This window comes from Haliotis rufescens, unplaced genomic scaffold, assembly GCF_023055435.1.
Source record: "Haliotis rufescens isolate VD_foot unplaced genomic scaffold, xgHalRufe1.0.p SCAF_73, whole genome shotgun sequence".
NCBI lineage: Eukaryota > Metazoa > Mollusca > Gastropoda > Lepetellida > Haliotidae > Haliotis > Haliotis rufescens.
This window is the reverse complement of record NW_025964365.1, coordinates 913,274-934,282: the sequence shown is the minus strand read 5'-3', so window position 1 is coordinate 934,282 and position 21,009 is coordinate 913,274. Positions and strand designations below refer to the sequence as shown.

Here is a 21,009-nt window from a genome sequence, read left to right as displayed (position 1 = left end):
CTTCCTGATACATAACGATGACTAAACAGTGTATCAGTGGTTACAGCCCTGATAACTTCCTGATACATAACGATGACTAAACAGTGTATCAGTGGTTACAGCCCTGATAACTTCCTGATACATAACGATGACTAAACAGTGTATCAGTGGTTACAGCCCTGATAACTTCCTGATACATAACGATGACTAAACAGTGTATCAGTGGTTACAGCCCTGATAACTTCCTGATACATAACGATGACTAAACAGTGTATCAGTGGTTACAGCCCTGATAACTTCCTGATACATAACGATGACTAAACAGTGTATCAGTGGTTACAGCCCTGATACCTTCCTGATACATAACGATGACTAAACAGTGTATCAGTGGTTACAGCCCTGATAACTTCCTGATACATAACGATGACTAAACAGTGTACCAGTGGTTACAGCCCTGATAACTTCCTGATACATAACGATGACTAAACAGTGTATCAGTGGTTACAGCCCTGATAACTTCCTGATACATAACGATGACTAAACAGTGTATCAGTGGTTACAGCCCTGATAACTTCCTGATACATAACGATGACTAAACAGTGTATCAGTGGTTACAGCCCTGATAACTTCCTGATACATAACGATGACTAAACAGTGTATCAGTGGTTACAGCCCTGATAACTTCCTGATACATAACGATGACTAAACAGTGTATCAGTGGTTACAGCCCTGATACCTTCCTGATACATAACGATGACTAAACAGTGTACCAGTGGTTACAGCCCTGATACCTTCCTGATACATAACGATGACTAAACAGTGTATCAGTGGTTACAGCCCTGATAACTTCCTGATACATAACGATGACTAAACAGTGTATCAGTGGTTACAGCCCTGATACCTTCCTGATACATAACGATGACTAAACAGTGTATCAGTGGTTACAGCCCTGATAACTTCCTGATACATAACGATGACTAAACAGTGTATCAGTGGTTACAGCCCTGATAACTTCCTGATACATAACGATGACTAAACAGTGTATCAGTGGTTACAGCCCTGATAACTTCCTGATACATAACGATGACTAAACAGTGTATCAGTGGTTACAGCCCTGATAACTTCCTGATTCATAACGATGACTAAACAGTGTATCAGTGGTTACAGCCCTGATAACTTCCTGATACATAACGATGACTAAACAGTGTATCAGTGGTTACAGCCCTGATAACTTCCTGATACATAACGATGACTAAACAGTGTATCAGTGGTTACAGCCCTGATACCTTCCTGATACATAACGATGACTAAACAGTGTATCAGTGGTTACAGCCCTGATAACTTCCTGATTCATAACGATGACTAAACAGTGTATCAGTGGTTACAGCCCTGATAACTTCCTGATACATAACGATGACTAAACAGTGTATCAGTGGTTACAGCCCTGATACCTTCCTGATACATAACGATGACTAAACAGTGTATCAGTGGTTACAGTAACACATTAACAGCCTCCCATGTATGCCATCAAACAAACTCTGTATACTTCATCTCTCTGTATTTGAGGTAGCCTAGTGGTTATGGTGTTTGCTCGCCACACTGAAGACCTGGGTTTGATTCCTCACATGGTACGCAATGTGTGAAGCCCACTGCCACTCCCATGGCTGGCATGAAGCTAACTCGGGGGTAAAACATTAAGGACACTTACATATTTTTAATAAAAAATATTTTAAATAATCAGGTAGAAATTCAACATATGCAAAGGACCACACCTTTAAAGATGACTATTTTGGTCCTTAGCAAATGTTGAGTGGTATATGAGTCACATTAAAACAGAATTTCCTTTCATTGAAATTTAATTTTACTAAACCACATATCTTGTAAGTATTATACCATACAATTGTGTGGATAATTCAACTAAAACCTGGACAAAATTGTATTCAGTCAAACCCTGTTGTCTCAAACTTGGATGTGTTAAATCCCTGGATTCTCAAGCTCACACACCAGTCACTGAAAACTCTTTCTATAACTAACACTTTGTGTAGCCCAGATGTAAACTCAATTTATAGTCCCAAGACTTAAAACTAAGTTAAAACATACCCTTATAAGTCAAAGTCAAGACAATTTTAAAGCAACATTTATCTCCAGTTAGAATTTTAAATTTTTTGATGAAATGCTTCTAGATGTAGATGACGCATGCCAAATCAAAAACAGATCTCGGGAAAGTTCTTCAATATATTTAGGCAGCTATTGATTAATAAACCACACTTCAACTGCCTCGAGTTATTCACAGTACAATCAAAACTATATGGATTAACAATTAAGTTTGGGTTTTGTATCTTGTAAATGAAGAATGTATTTGTTTAAAATTAAACACAAAACATGACAGTTGATCATTACAGTACATTCACTGATACCTGATAGGCTGATACAATGAGACATGCGTCATGAAAGTGAAGTAAACGTACTAATTGTCTGGCACACAACATTACACACCTGGCCTTGATGCACTGCCACGCCTCTTATTTCCAGGAGATTGTGAAACTGCGCGATGCTCTGTATCCCAACCTGATGTGTGCTGCAGCCTGCACTGGGGATGTTCAGGCTCTTGAAAAGCTACGCCAGACTGTGAGTGCACTGATGCATGTTGGGTAGTGGCACTGATGCATGCTGGGTGGTGGTTTGTTCCCAGACAAGACACTTGTGGAATCTGAAATGAATGCAATGGGGTGGTCTGTTTTTGAAATAATTTTCATAACAATTTTTTGAGAATATGTAGTAAGAGTGCACGGTATTACCGGTATATTGGTAAATTGAAGTTCATTCTTATCATGATACATATCACAATATCATGTTTCAATGCTCGGTATATCAGTTGATTTTATCATGTGATTAATGTTATACACTTGCCAAATTAACGTACCTTCAAAATGTTTCCATAAGACCAAAATGCAAGTTCGCATTCTGGATTACTTCTCTGGCAATTTTGTAACACCAAGTCATCTCTGTCCTGGAGCGTGCATCCTTGCATATTTTTTGAATGAGTAAACATAATATGCTGTTCCAGCATCTTGTTTTGTTCCATTTATGAAGTTCAATTCCTGCATTGATTCCTTCTAAATGCAAAGTTTTGAATTATACAATATAGTGTGATACCTATCGCACTACGGCCTTGTGCATTGTAAAATATTGTGATACACGTTAAACATCCAATACCCATCCCTAATATATAGTGCGTAAAAGACTTACAGACAGTTGTTTCTCAGGCATTAACTTTAGGAAAGTGGCATGGATGGCAAAATAATACCACAAATATGACAATTTATCTTGTGTCCAAAATATATCATCTCACACAAAGGGGTATGATATTGATGGAAGAGGGGAATCTCAAGACAGAAAATATATATTTATTTGTCTAACAATATGGAAGTAAGCTTAACTTCCATTATGTCAATTTTATTAATTTTGTTATAGTTTTTTATCCTAAACCACACAATCATCTGTAGCATCACCTTACAACTTCTGTATTCTCCTTCTTCAGGGGGGTAATATATCTGCTGCCAACCAAGATGGCCGCACAGCTCTACATGTGGCCTGTCGGGGTGGTCATTTCTCCACCGTGCAGTATCTGCTCCACCATGGGGCATCGGTCCACATCAAGGATTACCATGGCGACACCCCACTGATTGATGCCATCAGTGGGAAGCACATGGCCATCATCAAGCTGCTGGTCCAGACTGGGGCTGTCAGTCCCCTGAAGCCCGAGAAGATGGCGGTGGAGCTGTGTAGGTGAGTGACAGGACGTAGGTTATACCTGGTAGTTGATCAGTCCCGTTGTCATGGCCTGTCTTTCCCTCCATCAATATGGAAGTCTGTCCTGGGTTTAAGATGTTAGGTCTGATTAATATCTCATCTGATATTTCTAGTGCATCTGTGTTTGTTTTGCATACTGGTTCTCTGACCTGAGACATTCAGGTACCACTTTATAAGGCAGTTTAATTTCCTGTGCAGAGTTGTGTCCCTTAGGTGTGCCAGGAACCTATGAGCATGGGTTTGAATCCTGCTTCTCCCTGATAATGATTCTAGGTTTGTCAGCTCCATATCAGTCTGTGCTCATGGGTTTCACCAGTTGTGAATATCTAAGACCTGCTTGACTTTGGTGATATAACGGAAATAGTGTTCAAAACAGTGTTGAAGGGCATGTAAACTGAAAAAGATGATATTGAAATTTTGTTGCAAAAGTCACTTTTCCTAGATATATTTAGTCAGATTTCGAGAGAGAAAACTTCATAATATTCACAGAAAGTATGTAAATGTCCAAGTGAAAGTGTTGGAATCACATGCTCTGTTGTCGGCTTCCTAAGCAAACCCATTTTGGGCCTTGGCCTATACCTCTGGGCACAGTGGTGACCAATGATTTCATTGGCTGATATGTTTGTCTCGTTTAGCTTATATAATCAGATGGATGAGCAGACAAAAAAAATGAGTTTTGAGTTTTTAAAAAAGCTCTTTGATGAGTTAGAACATGGTCACTGAAGTTTTGCTCTTTTCCTTTTGTAAGTTCACTCATGTTTGCAGTACTGATATTATTAACATTGTAACCCATATTTCAGTGCTGCCTCTCAGAATGATGTTGACACAATCAGGGCATGGCACGAGGCAGGAGCTGACCTCAACGTCTGTGACTACAACTACCGAGCTGCACTTCATGTGGTGAGCTGAGTGAAGGAGTAGTTGTCCATTGGGAGGGTAATGTTTGCTGTCAAGGAGGTGGCTGTGGGAAGAGATGCTAATCAGTGATACAAGAAACAACATAGAAATACAGGACACAGGTTGCCAGGAGCACTTGAACTTTATGTTTTGTGCTTTGTTTGTTTGTTTGATTGTTGTTTGATTCCGCATTCAGCAATATTCCAGCTATATGCCGGCGGTCTGTAAATAATCGAGTTTGGACCAGACAATCCAGTGGTTGACATGAGCATCGATCCACGCAATTGGGATACGATGACATGCATCATCTAAGTCAGCGGGCCTGACCACCCGATCCCGATCCCAACCTCAATCCTGTTAATGCAGTTAATGCTACTACAAGCATGGGTTGCTGAAGACCTATCCTAACCTGGATCTTCACTAATTTGTTTTATGTTATGTGTATGTGGTAATACATGTGTTTCAGGCTGTGTGTATGTGGTAATACATTTGTTTTAGGCTGTGTGTATGTGGTAATACATGTGTTTCAGGCTGTGTGTATGTGGTAATACATGCGTTTCAGGCTGTGTGTATGTGGTAATACATGTGTTTCAGGCTGTGTGTATGTGGTAATACATGTGAGTCAGGCTGTGTGTATGTGGTAATACATGTGTTTCAGGCTGTGTGTATGTGGTAATACATGTGTTTCAGGCTGTGTGTATGTGGTAATACATGTGTTTCAGGCTGTGTGTATGTGGTAAAACATGTGTTTCAGGCTGTGTGAATATGTGGTAATACATGTGTTTCAGGCTGTGTGTATATGGTAATACATTTGTTTCAGGCTGTGTGTATGTGGTAATACATGTGTTTCAGGCTATGTGTATATGGTAATACATATGTTTCAGGCTGTGTGTATGTGGTAATGCATGTGTTTCAGGCTGTGTGTATGTGGTAATACATTTGTTCCAGGCTGTGTGTATGTGGTAATGCATTTGTTTCAGTCTGTGTGTATATGGTAATACATGTGTTTCAGGCTGTGTGTATGTGGTAAAACATGTGTTTCAGGCTGTGTGTATGTGGTAATGCATGTGTTTCAGGCTGTGTGTATGTGGTAATACATTTGTTCCAGGCTGTGTGTATGTGGTAATGCATTTGTTTCAGTCTGTGTGTATATGGTAATACATGTGTTTCAGGCTGTGTGTATATGGTAATACATGTGTTTCAGGCTGTGTGTATGTGGTAATGCATGTGTTTCAGGCTGTGTGTATGTGGTAATACATTTGTTCCAGGCTGTGTGTATGTGGTAATGCATTTGTTTCAGTCTGTGTGTATATGGTAATACATGTGTTTCAGGCTGTGCGTATGTGGTAAAACATGTGTTTCAGGTTGTGTGTATATGGTAATACATGTGTTTCAGGCTGTGTGTATGTGGTAATACATGTGTTTCAGGCTGTGTGTATGTGATAATACATGTGTTTCAGGCTGTGTGTATGTGATAATACATGTGTTTCAGGCTGTGTGTATGTGGTAATACATGTGTTTCAGGCTGTGTGTATGTGGTAATACATGTGTTTCAGGTTGTGTGTATATGGTAATACATGTGTTTCAGGCTATGTGTATGTGGTAATACATGTGTTTCAGGCTGTGTGTATGTGATAATACATGTGTTTCAGGCTGTGTGTATGTGATAATACATGTGTTTCAGGCTGTGTGTATGTGGTAATACATGTGTTTCAGGCTGTGTGTATGTGGTAATACATGTGTTTCAGGCTGTGTGTATGTGGTAATACATGTGTTTCAGGCTATGTGCATGTGGTAATACATGTGTTTCAGGCTGTGTGTATATGGTAATACATGTGTTTCAGGCTATGTGCATGTGGTAATACATGTGTTTCAGGCTGTGTGTATGTGGTAATACATGTGTTTCAGGCTATGTGCATGTGGTAATACATGTGTTTCAGGCTTTGTGTATGTGGTAATACATGTGTTTCAGGCTTTGTGTATGTGGTAATACATGTGTTTCAGGCTTTGTGTATGTGGTAATACATGTGTTTCAGGCTGTGTGCATGTGGTAATACATGTGTTTCAGGCTTTGTGTATGTGGTAATACATGTGTTTCAGGCTTTGTGTATGTGGTAATACATGTGTTTCAGGCTGTGTGTATGTGGTAATGCATTTGTTTCAGTCTGTGTGTATGTGGTAATACATGTGTTTCAGGCTGTGTGTATGTGGTAATACATGTGTTTCAGGCTATGTGCATGTGGTAATACATGTGTTTCAGGCTTTGTGTATGTGGTAATACATGTGTTTCAGGCTTTGTGTATGTGGTAATACATGTGTTTCAGGCTGTGTGTATGTGGTAATGCATTTGTTTCAGTCTGTGTGTATGTGGTAATACATGTGTTTCAGGCTGTGTGTATGTGGTAATACATGTGTTTCAGGCTGTGTGTATGTGATAATACATGTGTTTCAGGCTGTGTGTATGTGATAATACATGTGTTTCAGGCTGTGTGTATGTGATAAAACATGTGTTTCAGGCTGTGTGTATGTGATAAAACATGTGTTTCAGGCTGTGTGTATGTGATAATACATGTGTTTCAGGCTGTGTGTATGTGGTAATACATGTGTTTCAGGCTGTGTGTACCTACAACACAGACGTTGTGCAGTACCTCCTTGACAACGGCGCCAACACAGATATACAGGATATATTTGGTAACACACCCATGTCACATGCAGAGAAGCTGTGCTACCATGACATCTTGAAGATGATGGGCCAAGAGTCTGCTGTCAATCATATTGAGTGACATTCTAACAGCCAATCAGATCACATACAATTGTAAGCCATGTACAATTGTGTCACTTGGGCATTATTGTGATGAGGGTCACGTGAGAGTGAGATTAATCCTAACATAGTAACCAGGAAGTGTTCATCCTGAAGTTGTTCTCAGTGTTCTGTGAACATTACTGGCTGGTAACAGTTCCTTTCATTCTGAGTGCATGAGAAGTTACATTGAATGTTTACTTGAGCACTGTGAATTCTACAATTGTGAATTTATGTAGAATTGATGACATCCTCCGCTCTGTCTGGTTCAGAATATTCACGGAAGATAGAATATAATGAACACACATGCCACGGAGGAGAAATAGGGTATATTCAGTGAATGGTCACATTTCCCTTCCAAATACCATGTCTACTTCTTAATTAGACAGAAAAGTCCATAATTGTACAAAATGTTTTGTGGCCAGTCACTTACAATATGTCGAGCTTGAGATCTGATATGTTGGTGAAAAATGTTGAGATTATGGGGTTAGTGTTTAAATTGAAGCTATAGTGAACATGTTTAAACTGAGATGTTGGTGAAAAATGTTTATGCTCAGATGATGGTATGATGATGATGATGATGATGATGATGATGATGATGATCTGTTTCAGTTTCTCTCAGTGATTTGTTGAACACTACCCAATGTTTATTAATATGGTTGTAGACACAAGTCATCTACAAGACAACATACACTAGTTTGTGAAGAAACTGCGCTTCCCTGTTGGAAATGCTTTCTGTAGCTTCACAGTTTTCGACAGCCACAGAGCACTTTACAAAGAATGTTTTAAATCATTGTAGATCTCATGACAAGGAAAATTACCAAGTTATCTCATTACCTCACAAATTATTGATCTCAAATTTGTTAAAATTAGAAATGTCTACTGTCTGGAATGATCCCATCGACATGGGGAGGAATGGTTTCTGGTTGTGTTGGCAAGTGACCAAATAGTTTCTATGAGGTTATTTATGCAGTAATGGGTAGTTTTTATGTTTGTTTGTTGTTTAATGCCTCACTCAGCAATATTCCAGCTATATGACGGCTGCCTGTAACTACCTGAGTCTGGACCAGACAATCCAGTGATTGATATCATGAGCATCGCTCTACACTACTATTGAGATGCGATGACATGCATCAACCAAGTCAGCGAGCTAGAACACCCATTCCTGTTACACCTCTTACATGGCAAGCATGGTTTGCTGAAGATCGATTCTAAACCTGATCTTCACGGTGGGACAAGCATCGGTTTCTGAAGACCAATTCTAACCTGAATCTTCACAGGGAACAAGCATGGGTTTCTGAAGACCAATTCTAACCCTGATCTTCACGGGGAACAAGCATGGGTTTCTGAAGACCAATTCTAACCCTGATCTTCATTGGGTTATATTTGTACTGCCATGTCAAGCTGAAGAAAGTAGACCTGATACTAACGGAAACCATATTTCCTGCAATAGATGACCAGATAGTGTATTTACTCAGACAATATGAGTCAGCATTTTATGTTTCATAAATCTCATTAAAATCAAAACTTTTGTCTGGATTAAGATCAGAGGATACTTCCCTAACAGGTCAGGTGAACCCTGTGCGAACTTTGACTCCCCAATCTTTAAAAAAGCTGTGTTATGTGGGTTATCAAGCAAATCACCTGTCAGGTTTCTAAAATGATCTTTTATACTGATACGATACCAATGTCATTAAAATTAAATCTTTTATACTGATACGATACCAATGTCATTAAAATCAGATCTTTTAAACTGATGCGATACCAATGTAATTAAAATCAGATCTTTTAAACTGATGCGATACCAATGTAATTAAAATCAGATCTTTTAAACTGATGCGATACCAATGTCATTAAAATCAGATCTTTTAGACTGATACGATACCAATGTCATTAAAATCAGATCATTTAGACTGATACAATAGCAATGTCATTAAAATCAGATCTTTTATACTGATACGATACCAATGTCATTAACATCAGATCTTTTATACTGATACGATACCAATGTCATTAACATCAGATCTTTTAGACTGATATGATACCAATGTCATTAACATCAGATCTTTTATACTGATACGATACCAATGTCATTAACATCAGATCTTTTAGACTGATTTCCCAGTTTTCCTGCCAAGGGTACTCAGTTTGGAACCACCTCATCCTCAAGTCCCTCTGTGCCCTTGGCAGGAAAACTGGCGAAAAGTAATCATTTTTTCAAAATTGGGATTTTGTTTAAGTTATTATTTTCTAAAACTAGGAGGTATTTTAATTTGCCTTCACGGTAATAGTGTAAAACTGAGCACTTAAGCCTTTTGGGTCCTCTTTATGGGTCCTCTTTATCCGTCCTGTTATCTGTGAGTCACCTCTACAAGGCCAATCACTGGTTATCATTGGTTATAACTATAGCTACATAAATCGGGAAATTTGGAATTCCTATTTGGGAATTTGTACTGACATTGGCTGTAGAATTGGAGGCCTCCATTCTCAAATTTGATTTGGACTCCACGTATCTCCATCATCTTCTGACAGTCCATCTTCCATTGGGGGAGACATAATTATGGTAGTCACAAACATAATCGGTGGGGTAAGATATTGTCAGACTTGTATAAATATAAAACGTCAATGCCAGAGAATATCCTGTCTTAATTATCCACGAAACAGATTCCATTGGGGGTAAAAAGCAAAATAGCAGTGAAATTATGTAAATCGATCACCAAAAACCAGTGAAGACACTAGGTCTTTGTGAAAAAGCTCAGGATGTCCATAGGGAAATACTCTTGAAACATTAAACCAGTGAGTTATATTGTAACTAGTGGTGTAACGATACGGCGATACAGTATTGTATCCCGATGCACAGCCCACGATACGATGCATCGATTTGGAAAGCATGTATCGCGATACATACGATATTTTCATAACACAGTTTTACTTACTTTTAAACATGAAATACGTTTAACAGTTTCAAAGCCAGTTTGTTGTTTCAGTAAAACATACTGTATTGCTGACAATTTGCTATAACAGTAAATAAACACCTTATATCTTCTTCAACAGTACTTGTCACATCTTTTAGAGAGCAGAAAGACATCAACTTGGTTTAGCTTGTACCAGTAAACACTGTATCGTGATACGTATCGTATCGCGACCCCTGTATCGGGATACGTATCGTATCGCGACCCTCCCGTATCGTTACACCTCTAATTGTAACCAGTTGAGGTTTATTTCATGAGGTTTTACTGGAATGTAATAATGCATTTATTAAGCACCTGACTTCCAACTTGGGTGGGTGCTCAGAGTTGCAACATGGTATTACTGTGTATTGTATGCCAGTAATAATCAGGGAATAAAACCTATCAAAATCAGAGTTTATACAGTGTATTGTCAGTTATACCGGTATTATGGCTAACTATGTATGTTTGTAAATGTTGAGGTCTTTTTTATTAAGTCTTGGTTTACAGATTACTTTGTGTTATAAAAACAAAAACATTTAAAATTTGTTGTTTAAAAAGTTATCTGTACATGATGCAGTATGTGCAGTGTGTGCAGTGTGTGCAGTGTGTGCAGTGTTCATGAAGTTTGCATCATACCGTGTAAAGTTTGCACAGCTGTTTCAGTAAGCACTTTGCTGTCAACTATATCTTCTCTTTTTTATTTTTCCACTCAAACTATTTCAGCAGATCTGTAAACCAATTCGAATAAAAAGTATTTCCTAAACCTGATGTATATCCGAGTGAATGTGCATTTAACACAAGTATTTAATATTACTTATGTTCTTGTTCCAAGAGCTAATTTGGTACTGTTACTCTTCGTGTCGAGATCAAGTTTGTTGTGTTTACAAATGATTCCCATCACATGTAAGGGTAACAATGATGTTGAGATTACTGCTCTTGGAGATATTTATTTGTTATTTGTGGAATTGTTTTACAACAATGTTTTCATCAAGTGCTATTTTATGTTGTTGTTGATGTTGTTTTTATTGAAGAGCGTATTTTACCAAAGTCTTATGTATTTTTTGTGCTTAACTTCAAGTAGCTTGCCAAAGGTTATGAAAACGGGTTTATCATGTGTCAGCCTTCCAGTGGTTTATTTTTGTGAAATAATTAAAAAACGTAAATTTCTATATTTCATATCATGGCTCTTGGATAACTGTACTTAAAATATGCATATCAGTATAGCTGTTTGGATTAAACATTGTTCTCATTTGTAAGACAATATTCTTGGCACATTTCCATAACAGATGATGCCAGAAATATGTTTGCTCTATTCGTTTTAAACTTATGTTTTAGACTGGTATGTTTTTATTCCGGTATTTAGCATGCTTGTTTTCTTCATACAGTACAGCTATATTTTTGTTATTTGAAGCTTGTTATTTGTTTTCGTAGCTTTGTAGTTGTGTTTACATAACCCCAACACCACGAAGACTGAGTTCGAATGGTCCTGAAAGTTGTTTGTACAGAGTTGCGGCCCTTGATCCATGTCAATTTAATTGGTGCATAGTGCTTGCAGTGGGGACAAGACTTCTCAGAAACTACTGAAGTAAGCTTATCTAAGAGATACTTATCAAGGCTCAGTTATTTTTTCCAGTGAAGGGGCCTTTTGTGTGTATTAACTTCACATTTAATCATTTTTTTTTATGACACAAAGCGGCCCAATTGCCTATCTCTTCTTAAGGCTTTATGCTTTTTTATAGTTTATATTCACTGCTATATGAACAAACAAAATTCTAATGTGCCCAATGGCGGGGTTAGTGATAACGCTGTTTTATGTTGATATTATTTCATAACTGGAATAATTCCTACTTTGTTGATATATATATATATCCTGCATGAGGTATTGAGGTACCAGTGGACTCACGGGTAGGCAACAATATATTGCCAGTTATAAACAGAACTTGTACTCAAACACCACTGGAAAATAGTCATGTTTAATTCCTGAAACATTAAAAAGTTATTGCATTATCTTTTGTGTTGTTTCTTTATTTAGATCTTATATTCCGATTATGTTCTTAAAACGAAACTGTGAAAGTATTTGATTTATAATTGCGTTGATATGGACCACAAATGGATTTCATGATCGATCAGTCTTCTGTGTACACAACAAACCACTCAAGGTTAGCTTGATGCTGAAACTATGATTTATGCGTTTATATGTAATATTGTAAGTGTAATGGTCACAAAAGTGACCCTTGATGTAACGAAATGGGCGTATGATTCTCATTCCTCATATGAGGTGAAAAGAGAGTCACACTAAACTTTTTCTGCCTATTTCCAATATCCCGTATCTTCCGTGGATCTGTGAATTTTAGTGACCACAAATTTGTTAAATTCTGATGAAGCCCCCATAAATGCCCCAAATGATGGACCATTGAAAAAAAGTTTCAGCTGAAAAGGAAAATATCCATTCTCATCCCTGAATATCTGTGCATGTCTAAAGTGAAATGACACAAGCAGAGAACAATAATTAGCTTGCAGAAATTGACTTTGTTGCAATTTTAGTTTAAGACAATTTAAAATCTTTAGAAATCCTATTGGACCCGTCTCCAGCCCAATAAGACACAAAAAGAACATGATCTAAGGTACTTGTGGTCTAGATATTATAGATGATGCTGTATGTAATGCCAATAACCTGACGCATGTCCCCAAATGATCTCCTATAGTCACTGGGGGCACGGGTGGCCAAGTCAGGCGTCGCAATTCCCTATGCAGAGAAACATTGTTCTGGGCTCCATTTTAATTCCACATTATTTTGTGGATATATTTTCTGGGACAAAATGTTAGTCAAGGTCACTTCATGAGATGTTATTTGTCAAGAAATGCCAAATATCCTCTATCTTGCTATATTGATGGTGCTAGCAGAGGACATGACTGGTCAATTAGCATCAATTCCACTTTTCTATGCCCAGGTCAGATGAGACAATATTGAGTTCAGCAACAGTAAATCCTGACTATATAAAAGAGGCAACATATCTTGTTCAATTCTTTTATTGTAAAAACAAGCCCTGCTAACTGCTAAGTAAGTACATTGCGTCAACATGCAAAACAGATGACTAGGAAAGTTCCTGGTAAAATCAACATGAGGTAATATCAGCTTTCCAATGGGATCAGTGTCCTTGAGGGTTTGGCTGCACGTTGCCTTTGGACTGATTTGTAGCAAACAATATACCTGGTACTCGTTTTTCCAGTAACCAACCTATCAATTCACATATTATGGCCATGACATTGTTAACACATCTATCAGCAAGGCAAACTTTCATAAATATAACGTATCAGTTCTTAAGGATGCTAGTATGTACTTTTTTCGTGGAAAGGCACAGGTAACAGTTTTCATCAACAATCAGTATGATGAGTATAGTGTTTATATCATGGCTGTATTGGAATGGTATATTATGGCAGATATATGCCTTAGTGTGATACACAATTGTATCAGTCACTGGGAATGCTTCCTAAACTAGTGGGTATTCTACTACTGATTCCAATGCGGTAGGCTTGTAGAAAATAAGCAACAAGTGTCTGGTGTTGCTGGCAAAGGTTATTGCAAACGTCTACACTGGTAGATAGGACAACACTGTAGATGCTGTTGGCTGTTAGGGCAACCCTAGATGATGTTGTCGGTTGTCACCTGTTGCTAGGACAACATCCACTCTCTGTCCAGGGGAATGGGGGCTCGACTAGCACTGAAACAAATAAAAGAAGATGTATAAAAGCAGGTTTGAGAAATGAGTGAGTGAGTATGGTTTTATGTCACTTTCAGCAATATTCCAGCAATATCACGAAATGGGCTTCACAAATTGTACCAATGTCACGAATGTCGAACCCGGGTCTGCGGCGTGACGAGCGAACATTTCAACCACTAGGCTACCCAACCATCCCTTGAGAAATGAAGGAGCCACTCTTCTATTGCATCATAATGATGTTTCCAGGACAAATGACAGTCAAATAATTACTGTGACAGCTAATAAAAGCTCCTGGAAGACCTTGTTGATTACATGCTTGATAAAGATCCTAACACCAGTATTATCTGTTCATTGACATTACACCTTCTGAAATGCTGCTTAAATAAACATTCCTGGTATTGTCTGTGCTGTATTTTGCCAGAAGGGCCAGCCTGTGGGGCTTACCTTGTTTTCCTGAGTCGTACACCTCCAGCAGTCCTCGTAGCCGAGATGTAGCACAGGCCGGCAAACTCAATCAGCTGAAATTGAAGACCACATGTTAGAATGCCCACTTGTGACTAGTTGACCAAGTAGATCAGATGGTACAGGTAGAGTTGTCTATAAGATGTCACAATTTGCCTTGCAGAGTTACGTCCCTTAGGCATGCCCAAAAGCAATAAAGATAGTTGCTTCTGAATCCCCGTTTTTATGTCTGTCACTACCATACTTTGTTTTGGGGTGTCACAGTCAAAGTGGTAAACACCTAAGAGCTGCATCCCTAATGTATGGAGCCTGATTTCTTGTAGTTTTGATGCTAGCACTACAGTTGCTGAATAGGCCCCTATATTGCACCCTCTTGGACCCACCTGGTTTTGCTTGGCAGGGGGCAGGATCTTTGTCGTTGCCTGCTTCCTCCCCGTCATGAAGGCTGTGAGCATTTCCTCCAGCTGCAGCACCGACTCCTCCTCTAGACTGGCACTCTGTAAACAGGGAATCACAAAACAAGGTCACAAAACACACACTTGACAATAGTCCTCCCATCTTCCCGGGGCAAGAGATTTAACTGACTTTAAAAGTCCAGTTGCCACCCTTGCCGAACTAGGCTGGAATTCCTGGGCTCAATTGTAGTGCCACCAGTGGTTATTATGAGTTATGTCCCTTCTAAGTCTCTCCTATGGACCAATCAGATTCCATCACTTGGATTTGTTTCAAACAAAATGGCGGTGCCCAGTCAAGATGATCTGATCAATAATCGAGATCTATATTGTATTAAAACGGGTCTTACATTGCGAAGTGCATCAAATCATGCGAGCACCTTCATTAAAAACATGAACAGGTTTGGGAAATATCTGTTGACGAGTTGGCGATGCACAGGCTTTACAAATCCTGCAATCGACCGAAATCTGCACAACAGTTTATGAATCAGATTTCGATTTCGTTGCATGATTTTGATTGGACTATGCATAGACTTGTTAGTCCAGCCAAAATGTTACTCCATAATAGATCGGCAAGAGTGGAAACAATCAGTTAACTCTCTTGCCTCGGGAAGATTTTGTCCTCCAGACTGGAACTGTTAACAGGGGAATCACAAGCCAATTAAGGCACATACTTGACAAGTCCTACAGACTACGTAGATGTGAGCATCTGAAATATCACCACTTCTGAAGCATAACATAAATCCTGCTATTCCTTAAAACAGATAACTGAATTACGTGCTCTTGAATGAAGTATCTGAAAACTCCCAAGAAAGTCGACAATAGTTTGGCAAGTCTAGATTTCTTGAGTTCCATGTTGAACATTATCATCCAGGCTTATTTAAATCATAAATAAAAAAAAAATTAAAAGAACATTTTAGAGATGTTACTTTTAGCCTATGAATTATATTGCATGGTCTCACACACCTGTATTGGCAGTCGTGCTCTTGATGTCCGTGACGTCTCCTCGATGCATGATTTCCTCTCCTGGTACTTTCTGTGGGGAGTGACCTGCTTCCCACAGACTCCACTTTTCTTCTTTGGAGTGTTCGGCTTCTCATGAACACCAGATTTCTTTTTGGGGGTGTTCGGCTTCCCAGGAACACCAGATTTCTTTTTGGGGGTGTTTGGCTTCCCATGAATGCCAGATTTCTTTTTGGGGGAAGTCGACTTCCCATGGGGAGTGCATGGCTTCCCTTGGGATGCAGAGGTCTTGTGTGGAGTATGGTCTCTTGCCAACTCACTGAAATTTGGGTTGAAGCGTTTCTTCAGAGGAACAGTTCTGTTTTCATTGTAGAAAAGCTTTCTTTTTGCACTCTCAAAAGTTGGTGATGCATCGGGCACTGAATTGTCTGACAGAGGCAGTGGCAATGTTGATGGAAAGGCAACAGACTTGGTATTTCCTTCGTGGATGTCATTGTCTGTTACAGTCTCCTTGTTCTGTGAATCAGGCATGGTTGTCCGGAGGTCCCAAAACCCACTGCCAAAACTGTTCTCTCCTTCCTCGGATTCATTCATCATCAAAATATTAGCATTTCTTGTTCTTTCTCGTATGGTCTCTGGGTCCCTACATGACCCTGGACGTGCAACCACAGATGCCAATATCACAGAACACAATGCTGGTGAAGACTGAGACAGGGGGGAGGCTCCAAAGGGTTGCAACAGTGACTTGGATTTACTAGCCAGCCTCCATGGCAGTTGGGAAGACATGTTCCTCGTCTTGGGTGAGTCTTCAGTTGCCTTGCTTCGATGTCTGGTTGATTCATGCTCGTGTGGTACAGTTGTCTCATCCGACTCCATCACATCCTGCATCAATGGTTTCCTCCATGAATCCTTATTCAATGTTCTCATGTCTGGTGTCATCTGGAAGGGTTTTACTTTCAACATCTTCTGCTTTGGTGTGTGGGCCTTCATGAAGGATGCCTTCCATGTTTGGAATGTGTGTGATTGACTTGCTGAGGCTGCAAGTGGACTTGGGGGATGCCTTGATTTTGGGACTGTGGTGCCTGCTTTCCTTACAGATGTTGCTTGTGAAGCATCTGTCACTGGTGCTTTGTTTGGAGTGAAGCTATTTGAACAGAGGAATGGTTTGCAGGTCAGGATAGAAGATGGTGGAGTTGATGGATGTGTGGTCACCTCATCTGTTGCCTGCCTTGGCGGAAGAGTCACCCGCTCGTTCATGGGTATCTGCTTATCATTCCTGTCTGTTAGGGCGTCTGTCTCATTCTCATGGGAAGGTTGAAACTTCAAGCCTTTTCGTCTCTGAGCATGATAGGGACATGTGTTCTTGCATGGTGAGGACATCTGATTCAGACCGGCGATCTTCTGTCCAGCAAGCTTGAAGAATGGCAGGATCCCAGTTGTCGGTGTCAAGGGCCCTTCCTTCATGCAGGATGGAGTTGTAGCGGATACTGTGGGGTGATCATTGGATGCCGGTGTCATTGGGGCTGTATTTACAAGTGTGGCCAGGTCTCCTCTTGATGATAACGGGGGTGAGCTGACTGATGGCTCCAGGTCAAAAACCAGTACTTGAGATGGTGGTGACGTGTCTGTGACAGGATCTGGTGATAGTAGTGATGAGTACATGACAGGATCTGGTGATGGTAGTGACGTGTCTGTGACAGGATCTGGTGATGGTAGTGATGAGTCCGTGGCAGGATCTGGTGATGGCAGTGATGTGTCTGTGGCAGATTCTGGTGATGGTAGTGACGTGTCTGTGACAGGATCTGGTGATGGTAGTGATGTGTCTGTGGCAGATTCTGGTGATGGTAGTGATGAGTCTGTGAAAGGAGCTGGTGATGGAAGTGATGTGTCTGTGACAGGATCTGGTGATGGAAGTGATGTGTCTGTGGCAGGATCTGGTGATGGAAGTGATGTGTCTGTGGCAGGGTCAGGTGATGGTAGTGATGTGTCTGTTGATGGTGACGACAAGACAGAGACAGCGTCTGAGATAGTGGAAGAAACATGCAAATTAGATTAGGGTAACAAATACCCTCTTGAATATTAAACCTCATTTAAAATTTCATGTTGTTTCTGTCAGGTATCTTAAACGTTGTTATTCAGGGAAAAATAATAAGGCAACGGTAATTGAAAAATTCATTTCAATTTTTAGTTTACAGTGGTAAGACTCATACTTTTTTCTTGATAATCATATATTCATAAGTACCATATGTAGTAACAGCATATATATATGACAGGAAAAGAAAGGAAAATTGATCACTGATGATTTGATTATAACCTAACCCTGACCCATCTTCCTGAGGCAGGGGAGTTTACTGAGTTTCCACCCTTGCCGACTTAGGCTGGAATTTCGTACCTCAGTTGTAGCACTAATAGTGGCTATTAAAAGTTATGTCCCTTCTGCGTCCCTCCTATTGACCACTCAGATTGTATTACTTGCATTTGCTTAAAACAAAATGTTGCACCCAGTCAAAATGATCTGATCTTTAAACAAATTCTGGATTATAACACCAACAAAGGGGATCTAACCCTGCATGCCTACTTCTTAGGACATAGATTAGAAAAAGATAAGGAAAATATCTGTCGACACCTAGTTGACGGAACACATGTTTTGAAAAATCCGGCAATCGACCGAAATCATGGCATGGCACTTTAAAAATCAGATGTTGACTTAGTTAAGCGGTTTGGAATGGACTATGCATGGACTTGTTACTCCAGCCAAAACATAACTCCGAAATTCCAGCCTAGATCAGCAAGGGTGAAAAATGGACTTCTATAGTCAGTTACCTCCCTTGCCTCTGGCAGATGATCTCAGCCATCAGAATACCATTTGTCCATGAACAATCTACACAATGATGAATCAAGTTACCAACAACATGATGTGTACCTTCAATGCTGGACTCCGTAATCCCTTGAACTGTCCGCACCAGGTCCAGCATCTGTCGTGTGATTACCTCTCTCTGCATCATCTCGCATACGCTCAGAACAGTGTGGATGTTGTCCAGGCTGTTCTCTAGAGCCTCAAACTGAAGCACCGTCTCTCTGTCCGGTCCTGAGAACAACAACAATTAGTTTTTACCATACAGAAAATAGTGTGGGAAAGGTGTGGCAATAATGTCGCGGTAGTCACATGCCTGTCGGATACTTCATTTCTCAATTGTTGTTTGTTTATTTGTTTTTTTAACGCTGCACTCAGCAATATTCCAGCTGTATGACGGTGGTCTGTAAATAATCGAGTCTGGACCAGACATTCCAGTGATTGACATCATGAGCATCGATCCACGCAATTGAGATATGATGACATGCATCAACCAAGGTCTCTATTGTCATGGAAGTCAAGGTCAACATTGTTTATTTGTTGAACCATTTCCATGTTCTCTATTGTCACGGAATAAACAATGTTGACCTTGACTTCTATAAGTGGCAATTAGAAGCTGGTATGATGAACAAGGGATATATAGTTCTAAGAATATACAACTTCTTTACAACACTGACTGTGAAGTTTCGCTGTAGATGCTAGCATCGTTGTCTCCAAGTGATGAACAGAAATGTGAAGGTTAAAACATGGAGATAATTGATGTTCATCCAAGATTATAAAAGTAAAACAGAAAAGGGAAAAGCATAAAGCCTTATTGATGTACACAAAGAGGATTAACAAGGCATGGTGGATAAAACAAAATACAGTGAATGATATGCAAATGAGATTAGGATTGTTTAGTGATGCGCTCATGGAAGGCCGTTGGAATGTAAATTGTAATAAAGAAGTTCTTTATCCATAGAACTATATCCCTTGTTCAATGTTGACCTGGGTTGATAGTGACAAACTTCACCAATTATTTTCCAGTCTTGAAACCATAACCTGGTTAAAAAGAATATGAAATAATCTTGCTTTGATTTAAGAGAATAAATGTAACAAGGGAGTTAACCCATGATGTCTTTCACAAGAATTATAATTGATCATTATTCAATATTCAATTGACTACCTGGCAATAAACGCTAGAAAACGCACACAATATTTGTCAGTGTATTCAAAAGTCAAAACTGTGTTATACGAAAATTTCTTTTCTCACTTGACCACCATAAACTGCGCTTAACTGGTCATGGAAAGATAAGGGGGTTGTGCGATCCGAGCCGTGGGGGTGTTGGTGGGGGTAGGGGGTGACAACAGACAACGTGCACCCTGCCTTACTGCTCACGGCATGGCTGTTCACAGTTCTCAAGAAAAAAGTCATCGACTCTGAAGACAGGACGTTTCAAGTATAGAACTTGATAAAGCCTAACAACAAAAATGTCACAATTTGTATAAATGTATGCAGGTATAGTTTAAACAACCGCATGTGCGTATTGAAGGTACCTATAACTTATCGTCTGTGAACAGAGTGGAGTTAATTATGGCGCCAGTCACTTTCAGTCGAATTGGCAATGCGAATTTAGAATATTACTTGTAAACATAGATACACTCACGTGGATTCATGCTCAGTTCAAATCCGTTCTCTTCTTCTTCTTCTCTTTATGGCAGTTGTTGCCACTTTTACGCAAGTTCCCCGTCTTGTACACACCACAGGTTCCCGCAAGTAGCTGGAACCGACCACGTGATCGGATGTTGACACTTGTCTGGTAGCCAATCATTGATTAGAACTGAAGGGGCGGGGTTTACACATTCCCATTGCGTCGAAGAACGGTCTGTTTGACGGCTCCTACAATTCCCAATGACATACCAAATGACTTAAATTAACCGGTTTTGAATTTTAAAGCTTTATTACCATGTGGGGAATAAAGGCTGATGTCATATTTTTCATGTTTTCGTAATCTAAATCTGGCAAATAGTTCACAATGAATCAGTCCATAGCTCAATGTGTAACCCAAGTGAACTTGACACTGAAAATCACATTGTCGTATGCAGACTAACAAAAACTTCAGAACTATATTTATTA

At 39.6% G+C, this 21,009-nt stretch overlaps 2 protein-coding genes across 3 annotated transcripts in view; one reads left to right on the top strand and one right to left on the bottom strand.

The window, feature by feature from the left end:
* The window catches only part of LOC124119170 (L-asparaginase-like), a 34,978-nt gene extending 25,016 nt beyond the window's left edge, over positions 1-9,962 (top strand). Inside the window, exons 12-16 of one of the 2 annotated variants that reach the window (XM_048388535.1) lie at positions 2,512-2,607; positions 3,521-3,768; positions 4,593-4,692; positions 7,302-7,504; positions 8,155-9,962. In XM_048388535.1, the coding sequence (XP_048244492.1) occupies positions 2,512-2,607; positions 3,521-3,768; positions 4,593-4,692; positions 7,302-7,472 (615 nt within the window). In that variant the 3' untranslated portion in view covers positions 7,473-7,504; positions 8,155-9,962. Of the gene's footprint in view, positions 1-2,511; positions 2,608-3,520; positions 3,769-4,592; positions 4,693-7,301 lie in introns of both variants that reach the window. The other variant, XM_048388536.1, reaches the window with a different exon arrangement.
* Positions 9,963-13,460: 3,498 nt separating this feature from the next.
* On the bottom strand, positions 13,461-19,090 carry LOC124119193 (flocculation protein FLO11-like). Its single transcript, XM_046481631.2, has 5 exons — positions 18,963-19,090; positions 16,043-18,060; positions 15,008-15,121; positions 14,607-14,680; positions 13,461-14,162 (listed from the first exon to the last, which is right to left on the bottom strand). Exons 1-5 carry the CDS (start codon positions 19,042-19,044, stop codon positions 14,114-14,116), a joined length of 2,337 nt encoding a protein of 778 aa, XP_046337587.2. The 5' UTR covers positions 19,045-19,090; the 3' UTR covers positions 13,461-14,113.
* Between the last annotated feature and the right edge of the window lie 1,919 nt (positions 19,091-21,009).

Excerpts from the sequence above, each read along its gene's own strand:
- LOC124119193 (XM_046481631.2), bottom strand. The coding sequence starts at position 19,044 with ATGATGCAGAGAGAGGTAATCACACGACAGATGCTGGACCTGGTGCGG. Across the intron at positions 18,061-18,962 it reads TACGGAGTCCAGCATTGAAG|ACGCTGTCTCTGTCTTGTCG; the intron begins GTACACATCATG and ends CCACTATCTCAG. Across the intron at positions 15,122-16,042 it reads GAGCACGACTGCCAATACAG|AGTGCCAGTCTAGAGGAGGA; the intron begins GTGTGTGAGACC and ends CCCTGTTTACAG.